At 42.4% G+C, this 27,441-nt stretch overlaps 3 protein-coding genes across 4 annotated transcripts in view; 1 reads left to right on the top strand and 2 right to left on the bottom strand.

The window, feature by feature from the left end:
• Nucleotides 1–27,441, bottom strand: part of LOC111074039 (furin-like protease 1) — a 61,881-nt gene that overhangs the window by 17,655 nt on the left and 16,785 nt on the right. The gene's annotated exons all lie outside the window — the stretch shown is intronic.
• Nucleotides 23,544–25,368, bottom strand: LOC111074090 (carboxypeptidase N subunit 2). Its single transcript, XM_022366736.2, has one exon. It carries the CDS (start codon nucleotides 25,173–25,175, stop codon nucleotides 23,757–23,759), a length of 1,419 nt encoding a protein of 472 aa, XP_022222428.1. The 5' UTR covers nucleotides 25,176–25,368; the 3' UTR covers nucleotides 23,544–23,756.
• LOC111074111 (collagen alpha-1(XVII) chain) lies at nucleotides 26,004–26,996 on the top strand. Its single transcript, XM_041595160.1, has 2 exons — nucleotides 26,004–26,171; nucleotides 26,239–26,996. Exons 1-2 carry the CDS (start codon nucleotides 26,147–26,149, stop codon nucleotides 26,994–26,996), a joined length of 783 nt encoding a protein of 260 aa, XP_041451094.1. The 5' UTR covers nucleotides 26,004–26,146.

Raw genomic sequence — 27,441 nt, 5'->3', positions numbered from 1 at the left:
CGGTTGTATTTTCACGCGGAATAAATCTCTTTAAGCGTTTTTTTTTTATCAGAAAACCTTTTTTAGCGAACTGACTGATGGGCACTGCTGCATGTTGCGCGACACTTGTGAGCGTAAATGAGGATTAAAATGCATAAATTCTCATTATATGTGCCATCCATCACTTTACGCCAGGGAATAGTCTCCCTTAGCATTATTTCAACATATGATCCCTTAACATATTCCAAAGTACTTCCACTTCTGATCCCCAGAGAACCGCTGGAGGACAGAGAGAGTACTCTTTGGGAGCACCCCCTATACCCTTGGAAGGTGGGTGGCCTTTGCTCCAGAGTGTTGTCCAATCATTTGTCGAGACCACCCAGTGTTGCCATTTGCATATGTATATTGGATTCCTGTGTGTGCTGTGTTGCGTGGCCCTTTTTCGTTTGTTTCTGTTCCTGTTTCCCTCATCAGCACAACGATGCCATAAAAATGAAAATGTTTTCCAGGGTTTTTCTTTACCTTTTTTGTTTTTTTTGTTTTTTGTAAGTTTTCGCTCTGCTTGGTCTGCTTTTGTTAAAATATTTATAGAAAATGGCGACAATTTGTGCCAAACAACAATTGAGTGAGAGCGAGGAACACGGGTGTACGGGCGTACGGCTGTAAAGGTACATTTACGGGAGTAAAAGACCAACCAAAAGTTATGCTCATTCGAGGGAACACACGCACTTTGCATTGCATATTTATGGATTCGTTGTTCTCTCGTTTTCTGTATATTTTTCGTTTGGTTAAACATTTTCACCCATAGATGTACCTTCCATTATGGGGCGGGTGACGGGCGGTGGCTGTAACCCGGGGCTACTTTTATGGCAGGATAAACAAAACTGTTTTTCTCCTGCTTTCCTCAAAGGTGCAGCCTGAGGGTAAAAATCCTACCCTCAGCGAATAAGGAAATGGAAATCTCTTAGACATCCAAAATACATAATTGTTTCCATGGGAGAGAGACTGTGGGCCGACGGTCGTCCCTTTTCTGGTCTTCCAATAAGGTAAAAGGCCCACAACCCTGCAGAAACTGTCCCCCGAGGGTGGCACACATCAGACATCAGACAGACAGACAGCAGAGAAAATTTAATAAACCCAGAGGATCAGCTGTTGTAAGTTTGTGACCTTTTCGAGTGCCCCACTCGGCACGAGTACTCTCCGCCCTGTTTAATAGCAATTGGGGGAGCAATACATATCTCTTTTTGCAAATCTTCATCTTACGAGGGTTGCTGCCAGACCAAAGCCGAAGGATAAGAGTGACTGCACTTAGGACATACCCCAAAGGAGTCCGACAAGAAGAAAAACAACAAATAAGCGTGTCCTCTGGACCTTGCAAATATACCATCCCAATGGAGATGGTGGCGATAGTGGATATGGTGGATGAAGATGATGATGAAGATGTTGCGATAGTTTCGGATTTCAATAAGAATTCATTCAGATTTCGGTTTCACTGGCATTTGTTTTACGGTGATTGCTCACACTACAGTTTTACAGTAGCTGCCTGCCCCCATCTGGAATCCACGGACTTCCCCACAATTCCACAGCCACTGATGTCAGTAAGGAAAGCAGACTCGCTTTTCACCTGGTCTCAACGTTTGGCACAAACTTCTTTCTGCTCAGGTAAACAGCCACGGAGTTACTACATTTTTAGAGTAACTGCTTCATTACAGTTTTACATCCATTGAACATATAATTGCTCCGGCTGTACAGGTAATTTCTCCTGCTGCACTTTTTATTGTATTACAGTTTTATGGAGACTGACTGAACACACAGTTTTTAAGCAACTGATGGTGTTATAAGTAAATCAAATCTATCAATTCGGAAATTCCACTTTGAGCCTCCGCCTGTTTTCCCCGTTTGAGACGCACTTTTTCTTTACAGTTTGAAAGTAATTACTTATGTGTACTGCGTGTAATTTTCTGCTGTTGCATTTGTTCTTGGCTGTTGTTGTTTTTTTTATTGATTTACCGCCCGCATTAACGATTCATTTGCTGATGTAATATTTCTTTTAAATAAATGCGGTAAATTTAATTTTCTCCCCACATTTTATTGTTGTAAAATTAATTGAAAAACCTTCCCACCCCCTGAGTAATTTGATATTAAATTATGCAGCAAAGCGTGTGCCATGCGTGTGGGGGCTGTGAAATATTAAATGACATTGACAGCAGGAGAGAGAAACAAACGACAGCAAGGGACAGGCGACAGGATAAAAATGTGTTTACATATTAATTGATGTCCATTGAATTGCTGAATCACGTATGAAATGTTACTCTCGCATTTAATGGCCGAACTCATGTGGAGTATTTATTGACAATACATCTACGAGCATTGTCCATTTAAATGATGGCTTTGGAAAATTAATATTCCAAATGAATTGATAATTTCCCAACCATTTCCCATTTGCAACAGCATGCAAATGCAGACCGAAACTGAACGAGATTTAACTCACAAATTGGTTTGCCGAATGTTTTTCTACAAAAAAAGATAGAAGCAGAAGCTTCGCTGTCAGCCGAGCAAACAAACGACAGTGGAGAGCAGTCAGTCAGTCAGTCAGTCCAGGCACTTCTCTCTCGACCAAAATATACATCTGTAATATATGGCGAGTGCAGCATTTGATGAATCACTTGCCGCAGAGAATGCAGTCAAAACAGTGAAAAAAAAACAACGTTCCATTTATAGAGCCAATTCTTTATTTTGTGGAAAATTCAGCGAGGAATAAACTGGAGCTCCATTTGCATTGCCAGAGAAGGGAAAGGGACAGAGAGATAGGAAGCCACGTGAGCAAACAAAATAAAAGGCCGCCTTGGCCATTTTCCAGTCTTGCAGTCCTACAGTCCTGCAGTCCGGCAGTCCCTGCAGTCTTTCTGCACCTGCATGGGAACTTCGTTGTCCTTTAGCAAACATCCAGATCATACAGAAGAAGGAGCACAGGACACAGTCACAGCAAACGGAATTTATTGGCTTTTGGACTGTCAAACTGTTTTTTTTTTTTTGGTGGCTCGAAAGTTAAAGCGAGAGGGAAAATTCAGGTAATGTTTGCATTTGAAATGAAGAAAATCGAATCGAGTACGAAAACTGCATTCCATTCCGATATTAAGCAAAGCCATCAAAGGGATGCAGGGACGCACAAAACACTAGACGGCACATGGGCACCGATCAATCATGAAAATATCTTCTCTCCTTCCAATCGATGAGCATTTAAAGGCAGTGCATTATAATTGCATGGGACGGGGGGGCTGACGGGGCACACAGGATATGCTCATTAGCCGCAAGAATGTTGCACTTGCACCGCATTCACTTCACTCCCTCTGATAGTGGCAGGTTCCAGCAAGAAAATTCCAAATATTTTTGCATTTCAATTGCCAGCATCAGGCCATGGAGCACGGAATGAGAACGGCAAGGGATTATCGGGTCTGGGGCGATTGAGGATTGAGGATGAATGAGTGAGGAAATGCATTCGCATTGCCTTTTACCCCCAAAAATTGATTGCACTTGTTGTCTGGCTGTTTTGGATTCGGGGCTCCTGACCCTTCGACTCTCTGGGATGTTGATGATGACCCCATTTGCTTGAGTAATGATGCCACTTCGCCTCCTACTGCTCCTGCTGCTGTATCGTACGACGCCTCCAACTCCAACAGCCTCAATCTCTCATCACTCCTTCTGCTGCTGCTGCTGCTTCTGCTGCGGCTCGTTTAACGCTGCTTGCAACTGCAACAAATCGATTTGTAGTGCAAGCTGTGCTCTCCCCCTTCGCCTCTTCGCCTCTTCGCCTCTTAAACCCTTTCAGCCCGCATCTGTTGCCAAATATCCCACATCTCCGCACACTGCCTTTAGTTTTGTTCGAGTAATGAAATGCGAAATTTGCTGCCGTTTGTCGTCGTTTTTCTTTTGTCTTTCTCTTTGGGAAATCAAATTGATTCGTTAGGTTGGCAATCTGTCGCTTGTTAGGGGCACAAATTGATTGAAATTAGGTTTTCCCCAATCTCTGTCACTGCCACTGCCACTGACCCTTCCCTTCCTTTGCTGTCTGTGCACACTACTTTTTCTCTTTTGTTTTTTCGGAACACCATTTCGATACGATTTCCCTCTTTGAAGTTTATACTCATTAAAGGAACACTCTCAAAAGGAATGCGATCTGGAAATTTCATGTGGCGAGAGGCATTCCAGACATGCTGCACACTTCTGGGCAGCAGGTAGAGAGCTTTTATAGCACTTCAATGTCAAAGGAATTCCAATGGCCTGAGAGATGTGTGGAAATATGGAATAAAACCTGCTGAAAAGCGTACATGAAAAGTAGAAGATAGGCAAATAAAAGAAAGGCAGTTAGAAAGTAGAAGAAAGTCAGGTGAAAACCACCAACACTCAACAGCAAACGGAAAAAAGTACAACAAAAATATGAATGAAAATACTTGGAATAAAATAAAACTTCTCACAAATACCGGAGCAAATAATTTCTGCAGCAGAAAAAGGCGTTCCCTCCCAGGGGAAGGAAAACTGCTTTTCCCCATCAATATTTTATCTACCGGATTGCCCCATCCTGTTGCACGAGTTGCCAGTCTATGATTGAACTTAAAATAAATGCATTTCTCTATCCCCTCAGCCAGCTGCAAAACTCAACTCTCAACGACTAATCTAACACGTTTCTGCCTCTCTGCCTCCGGTAACTATTTTTATGGTGGCGCACCGCCCACCCCTCCGGGCTGACACAAATTGACTCTGACAGCCGGAAAAACAACATCAGGTGCACGCAAGATGGCGTCATGCAGGCAGGATATACATACATATACGTACATATATTTCTCTATATAAATATATGTTTATATATCTATTTTACCTGTAGTACAATAACAATAATCATAAATACAGGATGTGTGTGTGGGTGTGGGGTGCAAGGGTTACTCCATAAAACACAAGTGTGGGTGGGTCTACTCCCCCGCAGCCGCCCCCCAGCCACCCAGCCTTTGGCACTTTACGAGTCATCGTCGTCTGAGTGGGCTTTTCCCCACTATAGAATTTTATATGTGTATTTCTGCTTTTATTTCTAGGAATTTATGGAAATACTAATGGGGTCTCAAGGAGTGAAAGGGATTTCGAAGCAGCTGAAAGAGAACTTTGATAAGTATTTCTACCCTAAAAGGAAGATCAAAAGTGGAACAGAAATACGAGTGGAAAAGGGTGCCCCACAGACGGCTTTCTTTGAAAGAATTTCTCTATGATATAGATGATAAATTTTCCATTTTTTCCTTTAACTATTTTTCGCATGAAAATCAATTTACACTTGAATGAACTTTTGGCAAAAATTTCGCCATAGTTTTTGGCAGCCAGAACAGTTAAAAAACGCAAAAAAAAAAAAGAATTCCAAAGCAAAAATTTTGCATAAAATCTTTTTGGCAAGTTTTTCTTGTTTCAGGGGAGAGAGGGAGAGGGAGGTGGCAAAAGCTCGTCAGAAGTTAAATTACTTAAAACTTAAGCGAGATGAGGAGGTAGAAGCAGGAGGAGCAGAAGGGGTAATAATGTAATTGTTGGGAGAAGCTAAAAAAGTTTTTTAAACAAAAGGCTGCCAGGGCAAACAATTAATGATGAAAGGGAGCGAATAGAGTGAGAGAGAGAGAGAGAGAACAAGAAAGAGAAAGAGTGTGTGTGTGTGGGGCTGAGCTATACAAAAATATCCTCTCAAGTGCTTTATAGTTCCTGCTTGAACCCTCTGATTCTTTCGTGTGCATTTTCCTCGATTCAAACTGCAATGATTGAAAAACTTTTACCCTGATAGAAAATCGCAAGTAACTCTATAACAAATTATACGAGTAGCGGTAGCAGTTGCGCCTGCAACAAAAGGGTGGCAGCGGCAGCACCAGCACCAGCAGCAGCAGCAGATTGCAATTCATTCCACGTGCCCCGTGGTCCCGTGGCACAACGAAATGAAACCATTAGAGTGCAAATGTTGCAAATGTGAAACGAATTCACGAGGATAAATGAAACGAGGAATCTCTATTTCAGTGCCACCCTCCCCTGCGTCACCCAGAGGGCAGAATGGCAAAAATTATTATTGAAATGCATTAATCAAAATTTGTTGAGGTGATTTTTGGCTTCAAATCTTTTTTGCTGGGGGTTGGTAGTTTTTCCAATAAAGGAAAATACTATTATTTTGTTTCCTGTGAGTAGCGGAGGGGTGATTGCAGGGGGTGCGGTGGGTGTTGAGGTTTCAATTTGCTTTTCAGTTGGGGGTGTGCTGGAAAATGGGAGCTGGGTAATCCATGAAGCAAAGGGAGATCATATTTTTAGGTGGAATACGAGAGGAGTTTTCGTTTTTTGTGTGGCGAGGCGGGGCAATCATAATTAATAGATAAAGAGAAAAGGTCATTATTTTGTTGGGCAAAAACTAATTAAAATATCGGCCTACACTCGCACACAAACACACTCAAACACAATCTTTTCGACTGTAAATTCAAAGAGTTATGATATTTGGAGAGGGGCGGCGGCAGACCCTTCAGGGCAGACATCAGATATCGGAAGGTAAACAAAAGGAAAAGGTTTTTAGATTTATGTTCAAATAAAATACACACCATAAAAGCGAGAAGTAAATTTTCTGGCCCACAGCGATAACGGAAATTAGGAAGCGCACATACGCATAGAATCCTCCTACACACACACACACACACGTACATATGCACATTCATACACATAGATACACTCGTATAATGAACAAATAACGCAGCAACGTTTCCCCCCCCATTTCTCTGCTCTTCTCGTCTTTCTCGCCATCGTCTAGACACTGAATGAAGGGGCCTTCGGGGGGCCTTGTTTAATTTCCTAAAATAATAAAAAATTCAAATACCGGAAAAATCTATTTGAAAAAGAGGGAATAAAGCAGTGTCTGAAGAGTAGGAAAATCGCTGGCTGTAGCGTATGAAAAGCAGTGCTCAGTGCTGAAAAGCGGGGAACAATGCAGTGCGCAAGTGTGGAAAAGAGAGGAAAAGTTCTGCGGATGGCAGTGCAAAGGAAATGAGTAGGAAAACAGAGTAGCTCCAGTGCTGTTCACTGAGCAAAATAAGCGAATGTGAATGATGTGGAAAGTTTTCGCCGCCACGGATCAAGATGCGAATTTATGTTTTCTTAAATAAACACAGACAAGAGGCAGACTAGTGGAAAATAGTGGAATTAAAGGAAGAATATAGGAAGAAAAACCACAAGAACAGTGAACAAAAATGGGAAGAAAAGCGCCTGAAGTGTGATGCCCAAAATTAGGAAGAATCCCCCCGAAATGGGTTCCCAAAATTAAAAAGAAAAACAGCAAACACTGAACCAGAGCGAAAGGGTTCCCCTGTTGCCACTAGCTGCTGCATGTGGGGCAAAAACCGCAATGAAAATGCAGAGCTTAATGAAGCGAAAAATCGTGGAAGCCTCCTTCCGAAACAAGCACTTAAAACATAGTCAACACTGAAGCAACCAACAGCAAAACTACGGAGACGCGTCACGTTAACGGCTTACCACGTAACCCTTGCCACCAGTCACCCCTTAACCCGTAACCCTCCCACTAGTCCGCACAGTGCACTCATCGCAGCCCCAGTTTTGTGGAAACTAAAACAAGTTAAGCAGAAGGTGAAAAACAGGCGGTAACGTAACCCCATGTCAAGTCAAGTGCCAAAAAAAAAAGCAAAACACAAGGGGGAAACTGTTCGAGAACTGTGGGTTTTCGGTGGTGCGGTGCGACGTTTTGCACCAGCTGCAACAACAATTTGTTGCATACTTAGGTGATGCGACGCGACGCCCGATGCGCGTTGGCAGTCTAAACAATCAGTGAAAGTTGTGCGTGACTCGAAGGTAAAGCAGCGGGGGGTAATGTGGGAGGTAGCTGATGTGCTTCCCTTCGCTTCAATTTCGTTACACTTCACTCACAGTCTGCTCCCTGGCACAGCTGCAACTGCCACACCCACAAAACTACAAATAAAAAGGCGACACAAGGCAGTTACCGTTCGATGCTACATGCGTACATGTGTGTGTGTGTGTGTTTACAAGGATTGCAATTTACAGGATGTGGCAGTTAATAGCCTGAAGACTAGCGACACTAGAAAACTTGACAATTGAAGTGTTTGGCAAATAAAATGGGGAGAATAGTTTTAGCTATTTTAAAGCAATTGGCAATGTAGGGGTTAAGGCTAAAGCTACAGATTTATTTACTAGTAGATATAGCTACCCAGTATACCCATTAGATTGATTCTATAAAAATATAGCCACAATATTGTGATGCAGAGGAATACATTTAATATTTTTTATTGGCAAAGTATTTACAGTCAAATGGCAACATGGAACGAACATGTGACGATCGAACGGTAAGCAAAGTTGTGATATAAACCACACAACCGGACATCTCACAGCCTCTGGCATTACCTATTATTTCCTTCATATAATACAATTGCCATAAAAACGAATTTATTTTAGCAGCTGCCGGCCATCGGCGTGGAAAATGTTTCGAGTAAATGGAACTTAAATTGCTTTCTCGCATGAATAAATTATTTGCAGTTTTCCCTGCACCTGTATGCTGCACTATTCAAAATCCCAAACACTCATCGCATGTGCATCAGAATTATCACTCATTTCCCTGCAGGATTTAGCTTGCAGCAGGCAGGCAGCAGCGAGGAGCCAACGAGGCATTCAGCCATCCAATCCACTTCAGTCGGTTAAGTTCATTCACACACACAATTGTCAGTCGTCACTCATATGGGTAAACGCGTTTCGTTTAGCCCCAAGGTAGAGGTTTCCCTCTGCCCACTGCAACCACATAAACACCAGCGTAAAATGATATGTATGTATGTATGTGTGTGGGTATGTTGCCATGGTTGTTGGGGCAAGGTGTGAAATACGTGCGTTGTTTAATTCAAAACCGAAAAAGTTTCCCCCATCCAACGGCCACCAGCCAAGCCGCTGTGGAAAAGTATGCAAGAAGAAAATGCAATGCGCCACATTTTAACATGGTTTGTGGGGCATGCCACACGCATGCACACCACACATATATACACACATACATACGCAGCGTTGGGTATGCGCAAAATTTTGTGTGTTGCATATTTTGTGAGGCTTGAAAACTGTTTCTGTTTTCTGTTTTTGTTTTGTTGTTCTTGTTTGGTGTATGGCAATTTGCCAGGGGAAACGCCACAACGAAGCGGAAAAATAGAATGGGACGGGGAAAAATGGAAAACACACAGGCATATACACACACACACACACATAGATTGCGAGTCTATGGAAAACTAAGAAGCAAGAAAGAGCGGACCTTATACCTGGCTTCTACTCGTCTTTGCCTTTCCCTTTTTTTTTTTTTTTGTTGCCTTGAACGCATTTTTCACACATATTAAGTGCATAGAAACGCTGCCTCATGCCCCCTTTCCCTACTTCAGCCACGTTGGCGGCTCCTTCCCCCGTTTGTTGTTCAATAAATATCCTGCCAGAGTGCCTATCCGCCCTGTATCACTTGGTGTCCAGTCCTCAGTCCTCATCCTCTTCGTCGTCTCATTTCCTACGCTGCCTTTTTCGCATAAAAATGTCCAAAAATGTTGCATATACTTTCTTCTCCCTCTCTCGCTCAGTGTGTTTGTGTGTTTGCCACGAGTGCTGCCACAGTTTCATGCGCTTTTTACGATATTGTACAGTGTACACTGTACACCCCACTTCATGCCCCTCCCTACACAAAGTTGTGCTGGGCCGTGTCGTGCCTTGCCTTTTGAAAGGCATAATTTGACAGCAAATTGTTCAGTTTATGGCCAGGACACTAAATATTCTTTCAACTTTTGGGCTTCCATGCAAAAATATCCCATCCAGCACCTCATACAATGTGGCCCAGCAGCAGCAGCCTGTTCAACATCTACTGGCAGTCATCGCTGCTCTTGCTCTTGCTCCTTCTCACTGCTTACATCCTCTATATGCTCCACGTTCTCCTCATCAGAATAGAGCTTGCCACTCACCGGAAAAATACATTTTTTTTGCCTCATTTTTATTTCAAAACTTGTCTTGAAATAATGCAACAAAGTTTTGGCCAGGATTAAGGGGGAGAGATACAGAGGGATAGAGTCAGATCCCCTGCAGATGTAATGTCTAAATAAGTTTTCATCTTTTTGCTTGCACATAAGTTGGATGTGTGGTGGAGGGGTATAAAAATCTCTTAATTCACACACAAATTTCACTGGGACTGCGACTTAAGCGGATTGTGTCCGAGAGCGCAGCAGCAGCAACTTGCCAACGAAAGCCACAGACAGAGAGACAGACAGAGAGCCATAAAGTTATTAGATTTGGAAACTTGGTAATTAGGTTCATAGTCTCGTATGAGTACGGGCCACGAGCCACGAGCTACGAGTACGTGGTGGTAGTTGTTGGTGGTGGCTCTTGCTTCCTCTGTGTTTCTGCGGTTAACAATTTTAATTGTGATTCAGCACAGTAATTGTGGTTGGAGGATTAAGCGGGAGATACACTTTCAAGGTGAAAAATTCGAGGAATTTTGGGAGAAAAGTAGAAATGCTTTTAAAGGAATTTCAGGGAACTTAAATGTTAAATTTAAATTTTAATTATACAGAAATTAAAGTGTTCTTTAAGCAAAAGTAAAACAAGTACAAAACTGTTTTTTTTTTTTTATTTTCCCTTTAATTTTCTACGAAAGAATTCTCTATAGATACTATTACTAAAAAGGCATTTCCTGGAATCCCACAAAAGATTTCCATGCTTTTCCAACTCAGAAACCTATTTGGTGTCAATAAAAAACATCAATTAGGGAGCCTTTTGGCTTTTGGGTCACCCGACCTCTGCCACCAAAATAGTTTTCCCGTTTTTGTCACACACACACTTTTCCCTACGTTCTGCACTTTCCCCACTGCCCAAACACCAAAAGGAAATCTCCCTTAATCTCTTCTTCCTGTTGTAACAAATGTCCTTACTGCTGGCCAATCCAAGGGTTCCTTTAAGCCGTCTCTGATGCCACTTAATACCCTACATGCATATGTATATCATATTCCCAGTGACTCCCAAATCCAAGAATCAGCAAATTGCAGTTCAGTTCTACCCATCCACCCTCTATCATTTCCGCCCTTAGCCGCCTTGCAACCCTGTGTGTGTGTGTGTGTGTAAAAACTCAAAAGCCCAAAAGGACTTTCAGGTAATTTGAACTAACACAACAGACCAAACGGTGGGCGGAATTGCGCCTGGGGAGCAGGTCTCCCTTCTGCTGCCTCTCCCTCTCTCTCTCGGCTGAGAGTGGGGGTGACTTCTTCTCCGCTGAGAGTGGGTGGGTCAGGAGCACCGTCATATTCCATTTGGTTAACCAAAAGTTACGTGCTTTTCGGTTTATTTCCCCATCCTCTTTTTTGGTTGCTATTTCTTTTGTCTTTTTTTCTCTCTCTCTTAAATTCTCTTGCTACTTCTCCAGCTCTGGGTGTCCTGTCCATCTCTTGCCACTTCTCCACCTCTGTGTGCTGCTTCTCTAGCTCTGCCTTCTGGGGGTCTTTGCTTTTGGCCATGAAACATGCAATTTTTTGGTATGGCACATTATTTGCTTTGGATTAGCGCCTTGTCCTGCGATGATCCTTCTCTCTGTCTGCACTTTCCCGCTTCTGAACTCTTTCCACCTTCCCACCTTTCTGCCGTTTTATCTTTTTACTGATTTGCTGTGTGGGGCACTCTGGCGTGTCATATAAATTAGCAACAATGAAGAAATTGCACAATTTACGAGTACCTCGGGGGAGTGCAGTACAAGTGCGTGTTCCTCTGAAAGTATTTTTAAAAACGAGAAAATGTTGCAAACAGGCGGACAGAACACAGGACGCCGACACCATGGGACAGGACAGGACAGGACAGAGGAGCAGTGGGGAACGGGGACTCTACAGGACATGTGCGTGTTTGGCCTGTGGCTTTTGCCTTGCCTCGTTATTGCCTGTTAAAGGGGTTCCGTGCCCACCAAGCGGCGGCTACTGTCTGCGAATTTTAAACGCCTCTTTCTCTCCCGATTCTCCATACTCGTATATTAATTGAAAGTCGCTTTTCAGCAGCAGTTTTCACACAGCCCCATGAACCGTGTCTCTGCAGCAGCCTCCACTCCTCTGCTCTCTGTTCCGCGGGTCTGGTCTGCTCTGGTCTGGTGTTTGTTTTACTTCCTTCTTTTTTTTTTTGGGTGGCAAAATACTCTGTTGGATTTTATGGTGCATTCGATGAAAGGTAAATATATCAGTGGGGGAATTCTGTGGCTAGCTTACGGTTGGGGCATTACCAAAAAGTATGAGTTGCTCTCTCAAAAAAAAAAGGAATAATAATAAAAGAAGAGAAACAACGAATCACTTCTGTTGTTGTTTCAGGGAAATGCTGATTGAAGTTGGTAGCGGAGATTATTTTATTTGTGGTCTTTCCAAAATAGAAAACAGTCTGAAAGAAAAATAGACTTACGAAAAAGCTGGAATATATTTTCGGAGGAATTTCTTGTCGAAATTCTTTCATATAAATTTTTGTTTCCTTTTTTTTTTTGCTTATGCTATAAAACATTAAATTTTTGCAATGATTACAAAAAGGACTTCTTAAAGCTAATTCGATTCAACTCAAAGACTTTTCCATCACTTCTTAACCTTTGGGATCGCCCATTCTCGTTCTCTCTCTCTCTCTTAATTAGGGCTTACAAATCCCTTCCAAGCAACTGAATTTCCTGGCCAACAACTTTGGCAAACGATTGAAGCATCTCTTCGAATAAGAGAACTTTTGCCCCTTCATAAATGCTTTAATTAAGCCAAAAGGAACCAACTTTTATACGAGTAGAACCTCTTTAAGCGCTAAGCTTTTCTTTGCGACTACCTACCTCTCTCGCTCGCCCTCTCTCTCTCTCTCTCTCTCTCTATCGTACTCTCTTTCTATGTACTCTCGCTGTCTCTTTTACTTTTCCTAACATCACTTGTTGCCCCGTAACTTTACCTGAAACTTAATTAAGTGACTTACGAATATGCCTAGTTATCGCAAATGACTGCCTGCCTGCCTGTCTGGCTGTGCCCAATCCACTGATGACTCCCTCCTCCTAGTGCCTAGTCCCTTTTCTGTTTTATCCCTATTTTACTACCAATGACAGTCCTGTGCGTCTGCCCTTTCTTTTCATGCGACTGGTTCTTCCCTTTGCTGTAGTCCTTTTTTTTCTACAACATTAATTTCCATTAGCAATGCTTTCACTTTGCCTCTGAACCAAAAAGAAAGTAGACGGTTTATTACGCTTACGTTTTATGGTCGCCAATTGGCCCAAAAAGCAGTCCCACACTTGACAGCGCAGACAGACCCCCCCTTCCACAGGACATTCAGGGCATACTCGCACAGCCTCAAATCTAATTAGGCAGCAGCAGCAGCAGGCGCTGCATGCAGGAGAGGCCCATGAACGCGTTAATAGCTGCTGGAGAGAGTCATAAAAAATAGACGACGCCGACAAAGAGGACCGAAGTTTGTCAATTGGATTTTCGCTCTCTCTCCCTGTCTCTCTACAGAAAGATTCCTTTACCCCAAAAAGGCTATGGATTTTACGATGTGGCACTAAAATCCACGCACATATTACGTATACCACATGTTGGTGTCCCTCGAACGGAGTTAATTTCTCTTTTATTTTGCTTAAAAATTCGCATAAACTCTTCCTTTTTTTTTTGGACACGGAAACGGAAGTAGCCAAAGAACAACACAAAAAAACATTAAAATGTTAATTGGATTTCCGCGTGCACTGCTTTTCCGCTTTCGCCCTCGTTATTAATTATGCTCGCGATTGCGTAAAGCTGGGGAAAACTTCTACCCCCCAAGAGAGGGGTATGTGTATGCCATTCACACATTGCTATAATTTTTCATATCCACTGCGACTTTTTTTCTGCCGCTATGCAACTGGAGGAAGGAGATATTTATTTTGGCTTTGGTTTTCATTTTTAATACATTTTTTTGCTCTGTTGAAATTTATTATTCACCGACGCTATTTTTCTCTCCTCAAAAACCATAGCTGGAAAATCTCCCATCTGTGAGACGCTCAGTGGCTTTCCATTGCTTTTTAAGTCGCCCCAAAAACTTTGTAATTAGTTCTTAACTAGCAGCCCAATGTCAATATGCCCAGGAGATATCGTTGTCACGTCTCCCATAAGGCAACGGATTTCTGGCCATCAAAGTTGTCGCATATGTGCGAATAATTTTATTAGCAGCATCCCAACGCCTATGCGCCCACACACAAAGGTCAACTAGAGGCCGCAACGAAACGAAACCAAAAAGAGAGAGCAAAAAATGACTGCCGAAAACTGTAACATAATTCAATTTATTTAACAAATTGAGTGCCAGGACAGGCCAGGCCAGAACTCAAGAGGGTCCCTTAAGGACTCTCGTTCCTCGTCAACTGGGTGTGTGTGTGTGTGTGCGAAACATATGCAAATTGAGAAATCGCTTAGGAGTGTATGTGCAACCATACCTACACACTCGCATATGCGGTGGTGCCACAGAAACTCTGGCTTTCAAATAATTGCCAGAGGAGAGCAGAGGAAAATGCTGAGCAGTGCAAATATTCCTACCGAGTGTATAAATCATGAAAAACTGCTCGAAATTTATGTGAGGGAATCAAGGAGGCAACTTTTTGGCTGAAAATTTCAGCAAGTATTTCATAAATGTGAAAATGAATTTTCCCCTACAGCTTCCACCACACACACACAACCATCTTAATGTGTGGCCCAGACTTCGTTAGACACACACGTATATACAATAATTCAACATTAAATAAATATGTATGTACAAAAGTATTTAATATCAATTTAGACTTATTTAATGTATAGAAATGCATAGAGTGGACGAGTGGTTTAAATATTAAATTAAGTAAAATTAAAAGTAGAATTTTGAGTAAAATTAAATGGAAGTAAAAGAATTTTTCAACTGTAAACCAAATAAAAACTGTAGGTTAAAGCATTTTAATGCTCGTATATCTGTAGAAATCAACGACTTAGAAAGCAGTTAAAGAAGCAAATATCCAACAAATCACTCGACTCTCTCTCTCCCTCTCTGGCATTCCCTATTGCCTTTCCCTCACTGTCTCTCTCTCTCTCTGGGCTTTTCTCCACATTTCTCTTTACTTAAACAAAAGAACATATCAAAAAGTAGGCATGAAAAAAGTCAAAAGGCAAAAACAATGAAAAGGCCAACTGCTCCGAGTGTATATCTATGACCAGATTCTAGCTGTATTTGTATCTGTATCTGTTTTCAGGTCTAGCTGTATCTGTATCCAGGTTCTAGTTGTATCTGTGTAAATTTGTGTGTGTTTTCTGAATTATTTATGCCCGCAACAATAGCAACAAGAAGAATATGGGGGCCAACAGAGCAACAATATGGCCAAAGGGGTAGAAAAAAAAGGTTAAACCGTAGAACGTGCCACACGGATACAAAGACAGAGAACAGCAGAGGGTAGCCACGCACACACTAGCACTTCGTTAGACACACACACGCGTACATATAGACAGAGAGAAAGAGGAGTTTGTGTCCGTAAAGGACACATGGCGCATTGGTCTCAAACAAAAGGCAGTTAGTTTTTGACTTTTGGCTGCCAGAATTCGTTGGGATTTTTCTCTCTCTTTTTTTTGTTCTTTTGGAGGGGTAGCAAATGGGGTAGGATGGATTTTGGGAAAGGGAAGCCAGAAGAATTGAAATAGAATAGAATATTTTTGAATAGATCAATTGGAAGAAAGCAACACTACACCGAAGCTTGAGACGCGCGCGTCCCAGGCGGAATCGACCACAACTGACCGAGGTGCGCTACCGTATGACGCGTGCAATTTCGAATTTAATGAATATTTGTTATGATTTTCTGTATTTTTTTTATACTCCTTCTTAATGGATCAACTGGGACCTAATATATTAGGAAATATCAGAGAATTTAATTAGAATTTATTGCATGGACATTTTAATATGAATAATCAAGTCTTATTGCTTTGTTAAAATTAAAAATTAAAAATTGATAAGAACTTTTTTCAGCATGAATTTCCTTCTTTAACAATTTTCAGAACTCAACAAACTTTAGTGTTTTATTTTGAACTCTTCAAGAGGGTATCCCTTAGTCTCTTTTCGCTCAACTAACATTAAATTCCGCTATAACCCTCCCCTTTTTTTATTGCCGGGTGTTACCTCTTTTTCCAGCTGTTGGAAAACGTTTGCCATCGTCATTGTCGTCGCCACGCTGTCTGGTCTTTGGACTTTTGTTTTTTGTTCCCTGCCCCTGCCTTTTCTTTTTGGGGGTTCTATAAATTATGAACAAAAGTTCTTGGGTGGGTTTTTGTGGGGTAACTGTGTTTCCGGGCAACATAATTGCAAAGTGGAGGCGACACCAGTGAGCCACGGACAAGGGGCAAAGAAAGTGGTCTAGACATGATGATATTTGCCAGACAGATGATGATTGAAGGGGGATATATAGACGTAGTACTTTGCAGTCGATTATTTCTTACGGCTTTTATTGATTCCGAAATGTGTGTGTGTGTGATATCATGGATTATTCAACTCACCTGCAAAGAAACAAAAGAGAAACCAAATCAGAAAAGATACATTAATGTCAATTTGGAAATCAATTCAGTGCTTAAACTACAAATGTCTGCTCAAGTGTGTTTTGTTTAACTCCACAAACACAGACAACAGTTGACAAATGCAATCAGTCTCAATTGGACAAGGATACACAGAGAGAGGAACCGGACTATAATGGAACAAGAAAGGGAAATCGGACTATAAGGATACAAGGAGTGGGGGACTGAGGATGTTGTAGTTTAAGCATACCAAATGGAGTTAAGGGAGTGCAGCAGCAGCTCTAAGTGGACCAAACAATGAACCGAACAGCCACACAGATTTCAATATGGCAAATGCCGTTTGCAGCGGCAGCAGCCGCATCCCGATGTTTATCGTTAAATTCAATTTGCAATTTATACGATTTTACGGGACACAGACACCAGACACGACAGACACGACAGACGAGAGTAAGCTTGTTATCAGAGCTCTCTCCCACCACTACCCATCTCCTTCCTTCCGTGCAGCTTTACTCCTCCCCATTCTCCTTCTCCTTTTGGATATCCTATAAATTGTGCAGCTGCGCATTCCATGTGAGTGCAGCTCAATGCAGTATAGTGGGTGGTACATGGTGCATGGCTTGGGTGTTGCTGCATTGTCAACTCAAGTGGAATGCATGTACTGCCAGCCAAACGCTTTTGGCCAACATGCCACTGCACCTTTTCTTTTGGTCAACTGCCAATATCATGCTGCGAGGTGGCTTTAAGCAAAAGCTCTCCTGCTGATGCTGATGCTGCTGCTGAACGAAAACCATTATCTAATCCTGTGTTTCTCTGTAGGTTTTGATTTCTCGTTCTACCTTTTGGTGGGGACATCCTCTGCTGCTGCTGGGGCATCCTCTGCTGCTCTACCTTTCACTGGTGGAACATCCTCTTTCCGCTCCTTTTCCATGGAAAGTTCCATGCTCTTTTCCACCTTTTTGTGTGGCAAAATCTCCCCTTCTCTACCTTTCTCTGTGGCACAATGTCCACTTTTCTCTGGTCTTTCTCACACTGTCAAATGCAGAAAAATTCGACCCTCTCTCTGCACCCCTTTGGGTATAATAAGTAAATGATTTGTCATGTTAGCTCTGCTCTCTCCGTAGATGTTGGATGTTGGATTCAATTTGCAATGACAAATGCAGCGAAGAGGATAGCCGTAGAGCAGGGTAAATGTTTTGTCTGCTGTTCGAATGAATGGTTCGAATATCCCCCAATCCCAAATGGAGATTTAAATAGTTGGCTAAGGTTCTCATTCTCTATTCTGTTTCCTCTGTGTCTGTATCCTTTGGTTTACATGGTTTCTCTACTGATTTGTGTTCCAGGTTCCATTCCAATGATTGGTCGACTAATTTGATTTTCTGCTAATGAAACTTCCAGGAAGATTATCTGAATGTGAATGGTCGAATGAATAGGGGAATTAAGAGAAGTTCCAGCATGCAGATGGGAATGATGGTGCAAAGTGAAGTAATTTACGAAGATTTAAGACTCCTTTAAATGTTTTTAAATGCTAAATAAATTTTACTCTAAGGGTATTCATATATAAATAAAAATGTGTTCTTCAAATGCAGACAAAAAATATGTATTTTAAGCATTGTTAAGATCTAGCTCCAAATATAAATATATTTTTAGTATCAATATTTCTTTTGAATGCCTTTTTATTCTTTGCCATTATGCATTTATCTTCCAACAGAAAACTCCCATTTGTAGCAACTTTTGATCACCGCTTTTTTTGTGTGGTTTATCCGCAAAACTAACTTTCAAAATTTCCCAAGAATTTATCATGCACCATAAATGATGATTCATTGTGTTCCTCCCGCTTTCTTTTGGCACTTTTGGCCAAGTTTCTAGTCTCCTTTGGCGGCCCCCGTGTATGTGCATTTGTCTTACGTGCTTTTATTCGCTTTTGCTACTTAGTTAAACAATTTGGTTAAAAGTTGAGAAAACACTGGATAGGAACCACCGCCACACCACACACCGCTAGCTGGCTGGCTGGCTGGCTGGCTGGCTTGTTCGTCCTGCTGCAAAAAACGTGCGTGCATTAGCAGTCAAAATACTTGAAGGAACTTTCTGATGCTGCTTCCTGTTTCCCACTGTTGCTCCTTCTGCTCTAACTCTTTCCTCTGTTGCTTCTGCCACTCCTGTTGCTCCTCCGCCTCCTGCTGCTGCTGCAACTGTAGCTGCAAATTAAACGTAAATGCGCCAAAGACACGTACACGGCACACGTGCATCGTGGTTGGGGTGTGGGGGTGGGGGCTATGGAGGGCATGGAGTTCGGTGGCACCTTAATTGCGCCAAAAAGCCAGTTAATAATGGCAACCAAAACGCAAACAACACACACGAACTGTGTTTCTGAATGAAATTGAATTTGTGCTGGAACTTTACTCTTCCCTTTTTTCCCCCCATTTTGTTCTCCAATTAGCTTTTCTTCTGATAAGAATGCTGCAGGTATGTTTGCATTCACAGGTACACTGTGGAAAATGCTCTTTCTAATAAAAGTGATATGGCATCCTAGAGGCCTCTACTGCGTCTACTCCCTCTACTCTATAGCTACATTCCATTACATCCAAGTTCTATAGCATATTTCTTGATGAATCTTTTATAAAAATTAATTTTGTAGCGTTGTTTAGAGGGAAAACAGTTCAAGTGCGATGGAAATATGTAGCCTTAATACAAAACAATATATATTAAGTTCTTATTCTTAAGGACATTATTGCGGTAGGAATATTAAACGGCATCATTAAAAAATTATACAAAAAACCACAAATTGGTGTAAAAATGTGTGCTTAAACTCCTATTTAATTTAATTTTGTGTTATTCTGTAGAACAGAACATTTTATGATAGAATTTGCTTTAATACCTTTTTGTATGAAAAATTGTTTTCTGAAAAAATTTAAATTTGTGTAAGTAAATATATTTGTTGCTCTTGTTGTATTATTGTTTAATTTCGAAGAATTTCGAAACATTAAATGCCTTTAGTAAGCAGCGAAGCGCGCGGGTCGGCTAGTAAATTCTAAATATGGAAACATTCCTCCATGTCACAGTGTATATTCCTGTTGGAATGTAAAAATATTCTGTAATATTTTATTATATTAGATTTAAGCGCGTTTAAGTGTTTGGTAACCGCTAATTAGAAGCGTTACAGCTTGCTTCCATGCTGGATAATGTGGCTACGAATGGTAGGTGGACGGCTACTAAGTGGCGGAATGAGGGATTGCGTGGGTGTACCAGCAGGGAGAGGGTGCATGGCAGAGTGAGAGGGCGAAGTGAGAGCTAATTAAGCGTGAATTTATGCAAACGCATGTTGTGCACACGCCTCGTTTGCCAAACTAGCAACTCACGCACACACACACATACATACGCAGGGAAAAACACACTCACACACATACCCACACATACATATACACATATAAATACATGTATTATTCATGCTGCCCAATTATGCACAGGCCCACAAAAGTAGGCAACATATTTTTTACTCGCTCTCTTCTGCGCTTCTCTTCCCGTCATTGGGCGGCATTTTTAATTTAATGCCTACCCCCTACCACCAGTACTTCCCGCCTGAGGCTGACCAACTGTTTTTGCCATTAAGCTTTATTTATGAGCCTTTCTCATTCTGTGCAGCGCAGCGCTCTCTGTCTGTCCTTTCCTGTGTGGACATGCAAAGCGAGAGAAATTTTGATAAAAATTACTCCAAACGCCTAATTGCGCACATAATTGCAGGCGAAGCGTGTGCATTGTTTATGGATAATGGCCAAAAAAACAAATATATATTTCCCCTCCAACAGGAATGATTTGTTGGATTATAATATGTAGGAGGACCGAAATTAGAAATATTAAATTTCTCTCTACAGGCATACACAACGCATTCAAATGGAAAGAGTCTCTGGAGGGTCTCTTTTTTGTGTGTTTGTGTGTGTTTTGTGTGTGGAAATCATGAGCACGCATTCCATTTTGTGGCACGTAACGGGCATTTGAGTGATGGAACGTGAGGGACGGCTAAGGGATAAGCGATTCTCCCCCTTATATAAGTAAATTATAAAGCGAGCATAAGAGACTAACATGAGGGGGGGCGAATATTGTTACATGAGTAACAATATATAAAAGAAAGCAGCATGTTCGGAGCGCACTTAGAGCAGATCTTCATACCTTAAATATTGATAAATGGAGTACTTTTCCCCATATTCCTTTTATACTGCTACTACACTTCCTCCCCCCTCAAAAGTGACCACTCACCTCTCGCACCCTGCTTAAGTTAAAGTGCCCACCCAGACAGCTGGAGAGGTAATAAGCGAAGTTCTGCCTGTAATTTTGACCATAAAATCGCCATTATAAAAGTTCAATAAATGTTCAAGCGGTTAGCCCCCACAGGGTGGGGCGCAAAACACTAAAATCCAAGGCCAAATGTGCATTCAAACAACAACATTTTGTTTGAGTGGGGGGGCCGAGGGCAGGGGTAATAAAGTCAACTTAATTATAACAAAAACTAAGAGAAAGTAAGAGAAAAGGTGGGGCCTTTGGCTAACGACTAACTTTTGTGCAGAGCTTTTGTTTTCTTAATGAGTTGTGGCAGCAACAACAATAACAAGAAATAAAACTACGGGGCCAACAAAAAACAACAAACAAGCAACAACAACAATTTCATAAACTTGGCCAAAATGCATTTAAGCTGCAAGACAAGATACAAAAGTTAGAGGGGATGGGTGGAGAGGGGAGGGGAGGAGAGGAGAGCGCTGTGCATATGTTGCGTAGCGTAAGCACGTAAGCGTTGTTAACGTTACGTTATGGCGTAACAGGAGGTAGAGGAGGAGCAGTGGCAGTCAGCAACAATGGGAGCAGGAGCAGCTGGAGCTGCAGCTGCAGTGGCAACAATGGCAGAACAAACGACGCGTCGGATAACGGAAACGGAAGTTGCTTACAAGCGTAGTAAGAGTCTTACAGCAGCAGCAGCAGCAGCAGCATGAGCACCAGTAGCAGCAGATGAACACTACGAGGGGATACAGAACAGAGAAAGAGAGACAGAGAGAGAGAGAGAGAGAGAAGAGGAGGGAGATAGGGAGAGAGAAGAGTGCAGATAGAGGGTATAGCGAGTATGACTAGAGAAAGAGCGAGAGAGATCTTAATGGCTTAAGCTTTAAAATGTGTTGCATACTTTATGGCCCGTACTTTTGGCCCTTTCATCTTTCTGCCAGAGAGATTTTTGCATAGAAATTGTCATTTGTCCGTCGTTTTGGTCGCGTAGGGTAGAGTGTGGGGGTGGCTAAAGCCGGAAAAGCATCGAAAATGCAAATGATGCTTATTGGAAAATGGGCTTTTCGGATAAGAGAAGCAGAGCACAGCTCACAGCATAAGTGCGGAAGGAGGCATAGAAATGGCTCTTTAAGGGACACGAGGTTCACCCCATCATCTACTATAAATCAACAAAAGAAGTCGCACAAAAACTGGGCAGTATCGTGGAACACATTGTCAGCTCCATTGCTGGCACAAAACTTTTCATAGTTTCCACACAAGTTGCATATCTCTGTGGCGGCAGGCAGGCAGTCAGGCAGGCTGGCTGGCTGGCTGGCAGGCAAGCAAAAAAGTTGCACCACACAATTTTCTGTCCAATCAACTGTAAGCCATATTTTAATGCCATTCCATGCCGCACGTCTGTGAGTGTGTGTGTGTGATGTCTGCTGTCTGCTTTCTGTGTTTGTTTATTTGATATACACACTCTACTCTACTAGCAACACACACACACAGACACCCACATGAAGAGATACAAATACAGTTGCAGGAGACGGCAATTCCATATTAAACAGGCACTGAAAAAATATTTACAAAATGCATTTATTATCATTGCACTGTTTTCAGCGATCAGATGCGCTGTACAATGATTGCTGCTTAAACAAAAAAGAAAAAGAATGCCATTGATGTTTGCACTGCTTATACCCTTTCTTCAAGAGAGTAGCCATAAAGATAGACAAGGGAGGATAGGAGTAAGAACTCACTCACACCGATGTACCTCCGCCTGGTTAGGTACTACTTATGAGAAGCGAATAGAAGGGCGGCTAAATGCTACGTCGCCATGTGACACAAGAGAGTGTAAAATAATTATAGACATTGAAAGAGGAAAAGAGAGAATCCAGATATAAATCTTCTGAATTTTCAGAGCCTTAAATCCTTTATATTCCTTAAGAATAAATTAGCTACTTCTTTGAAAGGGTATTTATATATTTCCACCTCTCATAGCCATTCAGATGGTTGGTGTCGCACCTCTCTCTTTTTCTCTCTGTATTCACCTCTCTCGTTTTTCGCTTGCTCCCTCTCTATCTCTCTCTCTCTATCTCTCTCTCTCTCTTTGTGTGTGTCTGCATTTAATTAAGTTTTGTCGGTTTTCAAGTGTCTCTGTCGCTCTGTCTGTATCATCCTCTCATCTCTCTCTGTCCCTCTTTCCGATTACGCTGATAATTTTCATATTTAAAAAATATATATATTTTTTTGTTATGCCATAAATACTTTTTCCATTCCATTCTGTTATTTTATTTTATTTTTTTCTTTATGCTGTCATGGGCTTGCCTCGTGTTTTGCATAAAATATTTATGGCATTAAATTGAGCGTTAAAGAAGAGCATAATATTTTGTTTTTTAATGCTGGAATATTTTCCAATATTTGCGGTGGGATTTATCGCCTGATAAACCGTTTTAATATGTTTAACCATAAAGGAATTTTCGCCATAAGGTAATGTGCCTTTTGACATTTTGGTTATGGAATAGAAATATGTATGGAAAATATTCGTGGGATATATGATGTATGGGATGTATGATAATTCAGTTAAATAAATTGTGGAGTGGCTAAAATTGATTGGGGAAAACATTTAAAAGCCATTTGGGAGCAGCTGCAAACAGAGGTGTAAAAAAAGGCACATAAGGTTTCCTTTCATGACACAAAAATAATAACAATTAAGAGCGAAGCAAATCCCCTCTCCAACAAGAATCACCATTCCTCTGTTGTGTTTGTTTTGTTTTCCCTAGATATCCCGAAAGAAGAACTTTATTAATGGTATAAATGTGTAACATTAATTCTTAAAAATAGCCATGTCATTGCTTGTCGTTGTGTCAAATAAATTTTAGTTTAAATAATGCGATTAAATACTGGATTAAATATGTGGTGGGTTTGATTAAATATTTGATAGATATGTTATAGATTGATTGGTTATAGCTTCATCTTCATTTCCTCTAACATTCGATAGACTTTGATGAACTTCTTTTCCACCACCTCCGTGAAGGCCTTGATCTCATTCCGCACTACAGATAGCTCCAACGCCGCATCGGAGCTGCTGGCATCGCACTTTTTGGATGTTTTATCGCTCTCATACCAACAGGCAATGCCATCCACATAATCGTCAACCAATTCGGGTGCCGTGATGTCCTCCATGAATGAGAGATCCTTTCGCTTGACAAAGGAACTCATCAACAGCTGCAGAAAATCACAATTCCAGTTGTTCTGCTGAAAGTAGAAATACTGCAGGGCCTTCAAACTATCGAAGAGTGTGATCTTCAGCGAGTATATCGAATTGCCTGATATGTCCAGCATCTGGAGACTCGTTTGCTTCTTCAGTATACCCTCGGGCAGCTCATGGGCATTGGTTGTCGATAGATTGAGTCGCAGCAGAGCTGTGAAACGCCTCAGCGGATTCCCCTGCAGATTGCCCAGGGGATTCTGCGACAGATCCAAGCTCGTCACATTGATGGCTTGCGGTATGTGGGGTAATTCCCTCAGCGAATTGTTGTGCAAATCCAGCTCTCGCACTATCCCATACACTGTGAGCCGCCTCAGATCGCAGCTGTGGGCCACGGCGAGCTCCAGGAGACTGAAATTCAGCGTTAGCTCCTGGATAATATTGCCCGAGATGTCGAGCAGGGACAAACGTGGCTGCAGCTTCAGCAGTTCCGATTCAAAGGCCGTGAAACGATTGCGAGCCAGATTGATTCTCGTCAGATTCAAATTCTTATCAAAGATGCCGCGGGGCAGTGCCGCCAAGCGATTGCCAGCCAGATTTAGGTCCATTAGCTTTCGCATGCCACCAAAGAGGCCCAGGGGCAGCTGCTCCAGCAGGTTGTCGGCCAGGGAGAGCTCCTTCAGCTCCTTGAGGGCATGGAGACTGTGATTCGAGAGATGTTTCAGCTGATTCCCATGGAGATGCAACGTGGCCAGATTATCCGCTCCCAGGAATATATTCTTTGGTATATCTTTGAGACGATTGAGGCCCAGAAAGAGGCTCATCAGATTGCTGGCGCCCTCGAACTGCGGCTTCTCGAATGTCTCCAGCGAACAGTTCTCCATGCGCAGCATCTGCAGATCCGGAAATGTGTCAAACAGCAGATGCGGTATCTTGGCGATGCTCGAATTGATGAACGTCAGCATCAGTTGATTTGGTATGGGGGCCTGCGACAGAATCACATAATCACTGCGACCGATCTCCACATTTGTGCAGATTCCCGCATGGCAGTGATCCTGCAGCCAAAGGCGACGCAGCTGTCCCCCCGTTGCCGCTGGTGAGGCAGGCTCTGGGGCCACAAGTGGCAGCCAGCAAGCAACCACAAGTGGCAGCAGCCACAGCCACAGCCGCATGGCACCGACGACACACACACACCCGCGAGATTTTGTACGGTAGAAAGGACACCTTTGGGTTTGTTTTCTTTTTTTTTTTTGTTTATTTTTGGTGTTGTGTTGGCGTTGGTGAGCGCCCAACGACGCGCACGCCACGGCGCAAGTGGCACAACTATTCCGTAGATCAGACAACTGTCGCAGTGGTCGACCCCTTTGCGATACTGTTGTTCCTGTTGTGCTGCTTTACTGCTGTGTGGTGGCATGCCTCGGATGCGGGTGCTGGCTTTAGCAACAGCAACTCAGCAACAACAACGAAAAAAAAAAACAAAAAAGGGGCTTCGCTTCTCCCACTAATTGTGGTTTCATTTTTGTTCTTGTTTATCGTTATTTTTTGTGATTTAATTCAATTAAGAGACGGACTCCTCTTGGTTGTTCCACACACAAAATAATACTTGGGAATGGGAATGGGTTGAACTTTCAATTTCATTCGTGATTTCCACTCATTCTGGCTCTAGTATTTCTGCATTTATGTATACATATATATTTTGTTTGGCTTATTTCCCCAGTTGCTTTTATTTTGCTTTATCCACTGATGAAAATGAATGTTTTTTAAAGTAGGAAATGCCAAAAAAAAAAATATAAATAAAAAAAATATAGGGGGAGAGCTCACAGTTCTGTGATTTATATATAGCAAAAGAGATCAGCTAGAGATGATGAGAGAGTGAGAGAGAGAGAAGGGTTCGTTCTTCCACAGCGAAATTCTTCTTTGAGTAATGATTGAGATCTGCGGATAACTTGAACCTTTTCATTAGAACAGGTTCCAAATGTTGACCCACTTCCAAGCAGACACTTTAAATTAATGGCCCAAAGATGGCCAACAATTGATTGAACCACTCCCAAGAACTCTTTTTTTTTTTGGCAGATCTTATCATCGGGTATTTTTTGGGTATAAAACTGGCCACACACCAAGCGAATTCAAGCAGTTGTCCGACATGAAGCCAAGTGTACAAATATTGGGTAAGAAAACCGAACAAATCTTCACAGCAAAATAAATCCAACTAAATAAAATCCTTTCTTTCTGCAGTTCTTTTGGGTCTCCTTTCCCCGCTGATTGAGGCCCGTCTTTCGGGACTTCGTCGTGTCCATGGCTCTGGTCGCAGTGCTCTGGAGGAGCCACAAATTGTGATCTACTCCTCGCAGGGCGAACACATCAAGCGATCGGATGACGAAGAGGTGACCTTCCAGGAGCCACAAATCATCGAAGCAAAACCCGGTGCAGAAAAAGACAGTCGCAAGGTCCCCGACTATCTCTATTCGAATTCCATTCCCATGGTGAACGATCAGAATGTCAAGTATGTGGTGCCCCAAGTGGCTGCCTATCCTGTGGCCTATGGCCCCTCCCTCCTCGCCAATCAGAATCAGAACCAAAACCGCATCAATCCGGGTCTGTCCTATGTGATGGTGCCACGCGTCCAGCTGGGCTTCAATCTCCAAGGACAATCGGGCTTAAATTGGCCCAATCTGAATCTGCTGAACCCTTCGAATGGCGACTCTGCCGCCGAAAAGGAGGAGCCTATGGGACCCACTGCCTACATTCCCATTCCCGTGCCCGGGCCTCCTGGCCCGCCAGGGCCGCCTGGCATGCGTGGCCCTGCCGGACCCACGGGTCCACGTGGTCCACGTGGCCCCCCTGGCACCCCTGGCGAATCTGCTGTTCATGCTCAGTCCCAGAAGCCCTCACATAATACCCCGCAGAGCATTTGGTATACGCAGACGAGCAACAATCATAATAATAAGCCGCAATATGCTGAACACTTTTCGAATAATGGTTACCAAAGTTAAGGACTAAAACTGAATAAAGAGTGAAAAAATTGATATAATATACGGAGAATATATGGGTACAGCTGCACTTTAAATATAAAGAGCCATAAGCTGTAGCTGCAGCTGTACTTGTATTCGTATCTGTACTACTAGTAGCTGTATCTGTAGCTTTAGCTGTGCTCATATCTGTAGCTGTTGCTGTAACGAGTATGTCAAATGGTCAGCAGCACCCATAAAAAGTCGATCCATATGCTCGTGTTTGGTGTCATTTTATGGCACACTCACAGAGACACAGAGCCACACCAGAGCACATGTGGAGAGGAGCGGTTTGATGATTGTGTGTAATTTACATGGATTTTAATATCACTTTGACACCACATAAACCATCAGCAGCCATCATCTAGGGGGTGGAAACATACGAGCATACCCCCATTGCTGCCATCCATTGACGGGCCACTCAATTGGT

The sequence above is a fragment of the Drosophila obscura genome, unplaced genomic scaffold (genome assembly GCF_018151105.1).
Source record: "Drosophila obscura isolate BZ-5 IFL unplaced genomic scaffold, ASM1815110v1 contig_4, whole genome shotgun sequence".
Lineage (NCBI taxonomy): Eukaryota > Metazoa > Arthropoda > Insecta > Diptera > Drosophilidae > Drosophila > Drosophila obscura.
Note: the sequence above shows the minus strand (reverse complement) of the source record. Positions and strands in the feature narration are given on the sequence as shown.